This window comes from Trachinotus anak, unplaced genomic scaffold (assembly GCF_046630095.1).
Source record: "Trachinotus anak isolate AG129_WGS33_773 ecotype Australia unplaced genomic scaffold, CSIRO_AGI_Tana_v1 ptg000025l, whole genome shotgun sequence".
Lineage (NCBI taxonomy): Eukaryota > Metazoa > Chordata > Actinopteri > Carangiformes > Carangidae > Trachinotus > Trachinotus anak.
Window position 1 is genome coordinate 16,074,799 of NW_027273876.1, and position 10,860 is coordinate 16,085,658.

The window sequence follows — 10,860 nt, forward strand, 5'->3', positions numbered from 1 at the left end:
GCCTTGTTGGGACATGGTGGCCGTCCACCAACCATCCACTACTCCATCCATCTGGACCATCCAGGGTTGCACAGCACTCATCAGTGAACAAGACTGTTTGAAAATTAGTCTTCATGTATTTCTGGGCCCACTGCAGCCATTTCTGCTTGTGAGCATTGGTTAGTGGTGGCCGAATAGAAGGTTTACGCATAACTGCAAGCCTCTGGAGGATCCTACACCTTGATGTTCGTGGGACTCCAGAGGCACCAGCAGCTTCAAATGTCTGTTTGCTACTTTGTAATGGCATTTTAGCAGCTGCTCTCTTAATCCGATGTTTTTGTCTGGCAGAAACCTTCCTCATTGTGCCTTTGTCTGCACGAACCCGTGTGTGCTCTGAATCAGCCACAAATTTCTTAACAGTACGACGATCACGCTTAAGTTTTCGTGAAATATCTAAGGTTTTCATACCTTGTCCAAGGCATTGAACTATTTCACGCGTTTCGGGAGCAGAGAGAGCCTTTTTCTGTCCCATATTGCTTGGAAATAGTCGTCTGCTTAATAATGTGGAACACCCTTCTTAAGTAGTTTTTCCTTAATTGGGCTCACCTGGCAAACTAATTATCACAGGTGTCTGAGATTGATTTCAGTGATCCAAAGAGCCCTGCGACACAATACCATCCATGAGTTTAACTGAACAACAAAAAATGTCATCTTTATGACACTTAAATACAATTTGCGTAACAATTTGGAAAGCGGTGTATGTGGACCAACCATTACTGCCCATGCAATGCTGGTAGAAAAACTGGACACTACATTACATCACTGCCTGCATGTGTAGAACTGAACAAAATTTGACATTAATCTCTAAGGACAAGATACTTATACGTATATTGATATGTATTTAAATTTGAATACTTGAATTGCAGCTTTGCTCAAAGAAGAAACATAATCATTTGACACACTTAATTAAACCTGTTATTTAATTAAAAAAACAATCAAGATTAGCACAATACATCAATAAACCAAAATATCAGCCTTAAAATAAAATATATGTAATCTAATGCATTGATACCTAATGTATATATACATTATGTTATGGTAAGGTGTATGTCAAATGTACACATCTATGTCTATGCTTTATATACTTAAAAAACCTGATAAAGCCAATAAGTATTTTTGGCCGTATGTACAATTCAGTTTATTTCCATAACAGGTGTACATTATGTCTGCGGTTTATTAAAGCACACAACTACTCAAATACACCTTTAGCCATTTAAGTAGCGGTGCATTTATCTATTTTTAGTAATGGAAATATTTTATCATTACTGTATATATTACAAACTGTACAACTGGATAACACATTATTTGTGTTTTGTGCCATTTAGCACAAAACATTGTGTATTTAGGGGAAATACTGAATAGCCACAGAAAGTACTTCAACTTTTTGAATCAAATTATGTCCCTTCAACTTTCCTAAAATGCACAGTAGGTGGCAGCAACGCTCCACTTTTTTCTCTCTTTGAAACACACAACACAGTGGACCCTTGCTTCAACTCTCAGTGACAAAATACACACATTATATACAAGATATGAACAAATGACTGAAATGACTGAAATATATTTCAAAGACAATATTACCTCTCATGCATGAATAACATTTCTTGATAATATATGGGAGGCGTTCAATGTCTGCCACTTAGAATGACACATCACAAGCACCATTTAGTTTGCATTAGTAGCTGTGGTATTTACACAACAAGGGTTGGTTTAATTGTTGGAATGTAAATGCACTGCCATTCAACCTCTGTGAACTAAAAACCCTACTGAGTCTGTGAGTCAATTGGACGTTCATCAGTTTGTCCAAACTTCTGTCTGAATTTGCAAGACGGAGGGAGGAAAGCAGCAGAGGATACTGGTGTTTCAGAAACTGTTGAAGCCCAGATCTTCCAGTCCAGATTGAGACCAGTCCAGTCCTTTCCAAGAACAAAACAGGTAAAATCACTGTATAGATCTTTCTGAATATAAAACAGGCACAAAAACAGACAGAAAAAGCTTATTAACTATCCACAGAAATGCTCTGTAAACCCCAACATCCACCTAATCAATAGAGAGAATTATAAATACAAGTTTTTTTAAGAGCATTTGCCTAAGCTAATTTTGAAGAAAAAATAAGTGAAGGTGGAGCAAATGAAGAAAAACTTTGAAAGTTGTTAGATAAGCAGGAAAAAGTTAAGGCAACGTCAAACCATGGTAGAAGCCAAACAAGTCCAAGAACTTAAGAGAAAAAGTTATTCAGACTCAGGACCTACAGCCCTGACAGTCAGATCACTTTAGTTCCAGTCTCTCTCAGCTGTCCTCAGTGTGTGACCACAACTGGCCTTTGATCTGTAAAGTGCCTCCCTGCTGTATGCTCAATCTACTGTTATGTCCTGAAAGTTTTTCATCTTCATCAGTTGCAGTTCTGGGGCGGGGGCTCGCATGGCTCCAGCCCTACCGACAGGCACAGGTATCCACTGACATGCCGGGGTAAACCTTGAGAACCATATTCCTGTTTAGGTCGAGGAAGAGCACGCTGAGAGGACTCATCTTCTCTGGAACGCAGCACGGTTCAGGGACCCCAGGGACGATTCCCACAGCTCTGACGATGCTCTGGATGGTAGCGTGATTGGAGGGCCGCACAACCTGAGACAATAAGTGACAGCAAAAGGCATTTTTATGAAAGCAAATCAACACAAACTATGTGATAACTGTTATAATATAGTCACAAAGCTTGAAACAATTTAACGAATGCATAAAAAAACATATGAGGTGCAAAAAAACATAAAACCTAATCTATGATGCAGCATTTTCTGTTGTGTACTTTTGATTGTTTCATTGTTCCTTGTTTTTGCCTATTCTATTGACAGATGAAATCAAATAGACTGTTTCTTTACTTTTCAGTTTGAACGTTTAGTTGGGATATTTGATTAAATCACAGGGTTGTTGGGATGATTCAGTTGTAAAGTGTTTGCAGTTCATTTCCAATTCATTCAAATCTGTAAAATATGGGACTCTTCCAAAAAAAATCACCAGTCTAAAGGAAAAGCAGAGCTTTCTTTTAAAAATACAATTAAATACTGCAAAATTGTGTCCACAATGCATAAATACTCAATTTAGGCCAGCAATTATCTACCAGCGTGGATACACACTGCAATGCATGCATGTATCTTCAGCAGTTACAGTTTATCTAAGTCCTGATGTGAGAGTTTCTGTACTGTCCTGCATGCATGGATCAGTGTGTGTAATGTATGTGGCTGTTATTTTATCTAAATTCAACCTTAATCTCTTAAGTTTACTGAACATAAATCTTGAGTTTATCTTGCTCACTTTAGGGATGGGGAACCCACAGGTCCCGGCGCAATAGTAGGCATCAAATGACTTTGGCGCCAGAACCCACTCGCTCCAGCCAATGTCAGCGAAGTCTACCCTGAGGTACCTCCTGGAGCAAACCCTGGGCTCACTCCACTGTCTCCTCCTGGCCTTCTTCATTGTCCGCTCATCGAAGCTCAGCACCTGTGGCTTGTTCATGCCCTCGCTGCTCTCCTGACCCTGCTTCCTTCCTGGTTTGACTGCTGCTTTGGCTTTAGCTGGGAAATATGTGTTCTGCCACAGTTCGTGATTCTTCAAAGTGTTGAACTGGACCTCTGGGATATCATTTGTTTGGATCTGGAGATGAAGCTCCCTCCGGATCCTCGAGGCTGAGGCTGAGGAGGATGCGTCGTCCCCGACAGGGAAGGGCCCGTATCGCTGGAGTGACGTAGCCACACTGTTTGGCTCATCTATAGCTTGATCGTCAGCGTATACCAGAATATACGGCAGGTTGGCTGGTGAGAGACGCTCTTGTCCATGAGGACTCCTCTGCTGCATCCGAGCCACCCCAAGCTCTATATCAAACTCCACCGTTACCACAAGCACTTTGACATCCTTGGCGTGTTTCACCACCGCCGTTACATCCCTCGACTGCCAAGAGCCTTTCTTGAAAGGAACCAGAGTTATGTTTCCCAGCGGTGTTGCAAAAGCGGAGTTTGGGGATGATCCATGGAAGAGGAGCTGTGGGGAGGAAGGATGGGGATGATGGAGGCCGCCAGACGGGTGGCGAGGCCTTCGGAAACGCCATGGTCGCTGGTGGTGGCGGGGCCGCTTGTAGAGGAAGTGAAATGATGCAAAGAGGATGAGCTCTGAGTCTGGGATGGAGGACAGGTTGAACTGGAACACTTCTTTGCCATGTGAGACTCCTGGGAGATTTGAAAAGAAATTTGAAGAGGAATGAAAAGGATGACAAGAAAAACAAGTTCTTCAAGTTGTTGAAAACTGAAAAAAAACCTTATTTTCATTCTGTCTTCCAAACTTTTTCTAATATCAAATGGCTTTTAAAAAGGATTCATCATACAGATGTTTTGTCAAACAGATGCTGAAGCCCTGGAGGAGAACCTCTCTCTGAAATGAACAATAAAGACGACTGAAGCGATCAAATTGCTGCCTTGAACCTTTTCCCCTCTCTTCTTTTTTCTGCCTTATCATCCCATTCTGGGATGTTTGACTGACATGAATAACAGAAGCCAATATGTCTTCCACAAAATGTTTCTCAACACATCTGACTGACATAAGCGGCAGCATGGAAAATATTAAGAGCAGCACAGCAAAGTGGCTGCCTCACGCATGACCAAAAACCTCATCGTAGATCGCTATACTCTTGAAGTTGAACCTTGTCTCCCACACTTCCACCACAGCCTGAAAGACAAACATTGGATCAGTCCAGTAGGTCTGTAGTGGGCATATGGAAATGCTTATAAGAGAAGGAGCTCCTCTGAGGCTTTTCGCTGTGCAGCCGCTGTCTGGGTGTGATAATAGGCTCTTGTCTAACACCTAGGCTGTTACAGCTACCGGGGAACTAACAGTGCTTAAGACTAAAGTCCCCATGTTCAGTAAATCACAACACTGACGGAGCATGGAGGTGAAGATGTTTAGCCCAAAGGGGATCGAGAGCTGCTGTGTGATTGACAAAACACCTGCATTCAGGATGTCCCACTGTTGAAATGATTAAGAACAGATATCTTTACAAGGAGTTATTTCATGCATAGAATTGGACGTCTCAAGTTTCATGGGAATTTTCTGGCTTTTTTCTGTATTTTAGGTTCGTAAAAGATCGATGTGTAATGAACTTGAAAAGAAAAAAGTACGTTTTACAGTGAGAGAACAAAAAAGAGATTAAGATTAACATACACAGCACACTTTACAGGACCTAAATGTAGAGTTTCATTTAAGGGTAAGTGAAATGGTTATGTCATTAAATAATACAAAATGATTTTTTATGGGGTAAAGAAGAATCATGATGTTTAATTCTGTATTATTTTTAATTTGCTTGACTTTTAACCATTTTCTACGGCTTGTGATGTATTAAAATGATCAGGATGTAGCTTTCAGTTGAATTATTGTGACTTGAGTAACACAACAGCATGCTTTAAAAACTAAAAAAAAACCTATTTTAGTGTTTCAAAAAGCTGAGAAATGTTGGTCTTTTAAACTTATTTAGTCTTTTTTAACAAAATGCCCTATCAACATTTGTCAGTTAATAAAAATAAAGGTAGCCTGAAGATGACTGAGGGATTTTTAAAAATAAAACAGAGTAGTGACAATGTAGATGTTTAAAATAATCGACTGGTTTATGAAACATTATGGTATTCAGACATGCAAAGCATCAGCAGTAACTATTAGAGACTGGATAAGCCGGGTTTGTTCAGTCTGATAACACAGCTCATGCAGACTGGTGGGGTCACTCACTCGGGACAGCTTTAAAACTTCTCACGGTGTTTCCGTCCCTCTGGCTCTGCGGCTCTTTACTGTACTTCTCGTACACTTTGAACATGTTGACGGAGACCATGTCCCGGTTTGCGCTCTCACGCGCAAAGACGCGCTGATCCACCGTCGGTGCGGCATCGGCACCTTGACGCACGGCTTCACCAAGATCCTCAGACGCGAGTTTACCCGAGCTGAGCTTCACAATCACTAATAAATACAGCAAGTGAAAAAGCCGGCTGGCCATGGCTGACGTTCAAGGAAACAGTCCCATCCAAAAAGAAACTTTGTGAAACTCTTATGTGTATGTTGAGAATCAAAGAAACGCTCCCCTTCTATTTCTCGTTGGTTTGATGCCCACCCAGACTCCGAGCCGGTGTCCAGGTAATCCGTGTCAGAGCAGAGCCGCACTCCACGGTTCACGGTCTACAGCTGTTTCTTCAATGGGAGGAGATCGGGGATGGACGCATGCATGAGGCGCTCCCGCTGGATGACAGATGATGACGCCTCGGAGCCCACAGCCAACGAGAGCCATGCCGCCTTTCAGGCCAACTGCTTATGCGTATTGATCAGAAGATAAGTTTGGAAGATAAGAAGTACTCATGAGAGAAATAACCCTTATACAGTAAAGCTTATATATGCAGCATCACCAAGCTCAGACACAGAGTTCTTACAGTATACAGCATATTTTAAAGCTGCAATAAGTTAAAAAAAAAGTAATGATTTTCTGATCATTATTAATATTCTGTGCTTTTCAATGACCATGATTTGTGCAGCAAGTTCTACTGTACTCCCACAATGATGGTGCGACACAGCTAATAAGCTAATAGCGTCCTCACCTCTGATTCTCCAGCTTTCAAAACAGCTTGCATAGTCAACAGTACAAATGTGCACATCCAAGTTCACTGAGTTCCATGCAAAAAAACTTGTGCAAATACTTTACCTCACTTTCTTGTAGGCCCAGTTTGAATGAAGTGAACCATTAACAGTAGAATACCAACACTGTCCCAGTGTTTATTTGTCTATTCTAGCCGGACTGAATTGTTCGGAGATTTAAAAAGCTGCCTCAGATTCATATCAGCTTTGAGTGATCCAAAAAAAAAAAAACACTTACTAAACACTAACACCAGTGTAATTTTTGCAGACCTAAGTGAAGATGGTTATCTCAGCCTCAGGACAGCTGACCCATCAAGATGAGTGACAAGTGTTAGGACAGGAACTGAACGGACCGATGGGCCGGCAGGCAGTCCAGCCTCAAGGTGAGACACTGTCATTTTGTAGCTTTACAGCTTCATTTAGAGAGAACCCAGCAGCCACCAGCAGAAGAAGAGCCGCCTAACATTTTGTTAGGGTCTCCTCTGTTTTCTGAGTTTCTGATGTAGCATAATAGTTTCCCTGTGTGAGATATGGCAGCAGGCTAAAGCCACCATGGGTCAGACAGCTATTAAAATACCTCCTACTGCTCCTCAGGGGGATCACAAGGGGTTCTTTGACACCACCATGTCCTACATCTGAGATAAAGGACTCTGCTGGGACTGGGATCCCCTTCAGTAAAACACTGGTGTGTTTAAAGGTCGTGCAGCTTCAACGCCAGAGCCAGATAGCATCTGTCTCCTCGCAGGGAGTAATCAAACGCTGTTATCACTCAGCGTGAGGTTGTCTAATTGGCTTTCATGGAGAAAAACTAATGCTGCTCTTGTGTGTATTCTTTTGATGCTGTGATGTCTTTTTGATAAGTTACACTGAAACAGCTGTCTTCACCAGAAAAAAAAACAAAACAGCATTATTCATTTGATCAAACATGTAAAACGACCAGTGCTTATGTTTTCCTGACAAGCAGCATCTTGTGGTCATTTGAATAATGACTCTTGTCTTTCAGAAGAAATGGTCAAAGCTTGATTTCCGACCGGCCCCTTGGGATCTGGGGCCCCCGAAAGTCGCTTGATGTTGTTATGGTGCCACAAAACCTCTTAAGAGTGAAATCAGGGACAACGGCTGGGCGTGGAGACTGGAGACAACAGTTCACATCCAATCTGCTACCAACAGCCACATTTTGGTTTCTTTTAATCATGACCACGATCCTCTACTGACTTCAAGTTTCAGTCGCCTAAACTTTATCAATCCTGGTGGCAGATCCATATGGCTCATTTTCGATGGAAACGACAAGGTACAAGGTACAAGGACTCAAAACACTTCATTTATAACGCAGCGAGAGTTCATTATTTCTTTTGAATCTAATCAAATAATTTTGCCGGGCATCGTCTTAAGCACTATACTGTATGTGGGTATCATATACATGAAGTGATGTGAGGTCTACATCTTTTGCAGCTTGAGAAAACTGAGCATGGCACCGTTCAGGCAGACCGAGCTGAGCTTGCTCACGCTGATTGGCAACAGCTGTTTTATTCCTGCTCGACATACGGCAGCTCAGGGACCAGCTGCGTGGGTATCAACAGACTAGTATTGTCAAGTCAAGTGTTTTTCATCAAATCTAACTTCATCTAATCCACTTCTTATAACAGATAAATTCCAGATCGAAGTGTCGCTAACTGAAATTTACATTTTGTCACTGTCTAGGTTCTTCCAAAAAGTACAGCAAGTAAAATAACCCGGACAGACAAAGCTACGTCCAACATCTGGCGGTCCAGTTAATAAAATGAGTTTGGTGTTCACCTGTGTAATCATGAGGTAGGTTTTTATCCTAATGTAAAGCAAATGTGAACTGAATTTAGAGAAGGTGGTGCTTATTCTCCAGTTAGGTGCCATTAAACCTTTGCAGAAGAAGAGGATGCAACATGGTGACATAATTAAATCACCGGTCACACCTTGGTGTACAGTTCTCATTACAGTCTCCTCATCGCTCCATGCAGATCAAATGTTTTTGCCTGCCACTTTTTTCAGTCTCTCGAGTGGGGCGGAGGCTTCAGTGGATCTTTAAGTCACGTTACATGTACGTCATAAAAAAAAAAAAAATGTTCTGAAGTTCTGATGCGTATCATGTATGTGTTCTTCCCTTGCATACAGGGTTGTGATTGTATTCCTCTATCTATTCACTGATGAACATTGGTGCAAAGTGTTGGCTCTAGAGAGTGGCCCTTGCTCATCTCTTCAAAGGAAAACATTACATTTTGACATTTTCTGTTATCAAACTCAGTTGTGGAAATACATCAACCAAAAGGCCCCAGCTTCATATCGACTCCTCTGGTTCACCGGCTGTAGCCACTGAGCCAAAACTGCTTCAGCTCGGTGATCAGCTGCCGCTTCAAAGGTAATTTAAACCCTTAGGAGCATGTGTCACACCCACAGCAACCTTCATAAGAACCCTCACTTAACAGCTTGCCTGCCATATGAGAAGCTGAGGAAATGTCAGACCGGAGCTTAAAAAAAGACATGGCTCATAATTTGCTGAATTGAAAACTTATATCCAATGAGCATAACTTCACCGTGATCATAAAGTCACCTCATTATCGTGGGTTTGCTGCCAGAGATCAAAGGCCTGTGTCCCACACACGTCAGCCTGGTTACCAATATAGTTCCTAAACAAAGTGGAAAGTGTAGAGAAAGAGAGAGTGAATGTAGCAAAATAGTCATTATTATGTGCTCAAGCACAAATATTAAAACAAGTCGAGGCTTTATGCTCCATGAACACTTGTTCTATGAATAAACCAGTGGAATAAAGACCTTTTTTCTTCGTTGTACTTGCTCTGGAACTATCCCAGCTCATCATATCCTCTACATTTAGTCTTTTAAAGGGGCTATTTGTAGGTTCTCTCTTCCGCCACATGTGGTTTCTTGCCAGGAGCGGATGGTGGTCATTCTCACTTTATGAGCTTCAGCCATTGTTACATTTGCAAGACAAGAGGTTGTAATATGCCCTCTGAGCAGCACTACATCTTCAGGGCAGATTGGAGGAGGCAGTTAGTCGCTATTTGAAAGTGATGAGACAGGCCAGGGCTAGCTGGTTAGCATGCTAACTTCAGCAGAAGAAAAGACGTGATAGAGACGAGAGTTAACATTAACGTTGCTTTCCACCGCTGGAGACGGCTCTTGGTGGGTAAAGGTGCGTAAAGGTGCTGAACTCACAGCGTTTCTTCAAGACTGGTAAGTTCACAGCTAATGCTAACAATGGCTATATAGCAATAGCAAAAATTACAAATAGGTACTTTGAAAAAAAGGTTCAATATTTTGGAAAATATGCTTATTTTCTTTCATTATAGATGAGAGGACTGATACCACTTTCATGTTTGTCCATTAAATAAGAAGAAAAAAACATGTTAGGTAGTTAGCTTAGCTTAGCATAAAGACTAATAAAACTAGCCTGGCTCTGTCCAAACAAATAAAATGCTGTCTAGTACCTTTAAAGTTTGCAAATGAACAACTATCTTGTTTATTCATTGCTTGGTTTAAAGTAAACGGTGAGGCTGATGTTAATTAATTAGTGTGTGTAAGTAGGCAATTTGAACCGTGTGTGGGAATGACAGACTCTGCCATTACCAGTGAATACTATACTCTAAAGAAATATACAAAAACAAACAAACAAACAAACATACAGCCTCTATACTATTGTTTAGAGAAGTAACTAATTACAGAATGTAAATACACATGTAAGTAAATAATAAATATAAAATAAAACGTATGAAAATAATTTGTTATAACTTTGAAAATTCTTACAGATGAATTTTCTTTTAAGACACAAACAAGCGGAGAAAAGGAACCCGAGCAGTGTGAGTGAGCACTTAGCTTAAAGAGGCTGAGAGTCAGCACTGTTGTACAGTACTAGAGGTCAGTAATAGAAGTACCAGACCAAAAAGCAGGCCAACCTTCACGTCCTCTATTGCACATTGAGACTCATTTAAAAATTTTCATCTCGTATGACATCATGGATGAATCACCTCTCCACCACCTCCTCCTCCTCCTTCTCCTTTGCAGAGTGAAATGGAAGCGTAGCCCCCCAAAATATGCTCTCATTCACAGAATATTTGCCTGGGGTGCTCGTCAGGACAGGGAGGAGGACAGACGAGCCCACCATGTTTCTTTTGGCTCGAG

General features: G+C 41.4%; 1 protein-coding gene and 1 long non-coding RNA gene across 2 annotated transcripts; one reads left to right on the forward strand and one right to left on the reverse strand.

Moving 5' to 3' along the window:
• Positions 1-931: 931 nt before the first annotated feature.
• On the reverse strand, positions 932-6,105 carry LOC139608663 (growth/differentiation factor 10). Its single transcript, XM_071462631.1, has 3 exons — positions 5,800-6,105; positions 3,346-4,253; positions 932-2,661 (listed from the first exon to the last, which is right to left on the reverse strand). Exons 1-3 carry the CDS (start codon positions 6,059-6,061, stop codon positions 2,470-2,472), a joined length of 1,362 nt encoding a protein of 453 aa, XP_071318732.1. The 5' UTR covers positions 6,062-6,105; the 3' UTR covers positions 932-2,469.
• Positions 6,106-6,307: 202 nt separating this feature from the next.
• On the forward strand, positions 6,308-10,624 carry LOC139608664 (uncharacterized). The gene is made up of 5 exons (XR_011685071.1): positions 6,308-7,073; positions 7,285-7,375; positions 7,694-7,988; positions 8,143-8,256; positions 8,392-10,624. It is a non-coding gene; the product is annotated as an uncharacterized lncRNA (long non-coding RNA).
• Positions 10,625-10,860: the final 236 nt, after the last annotated feature.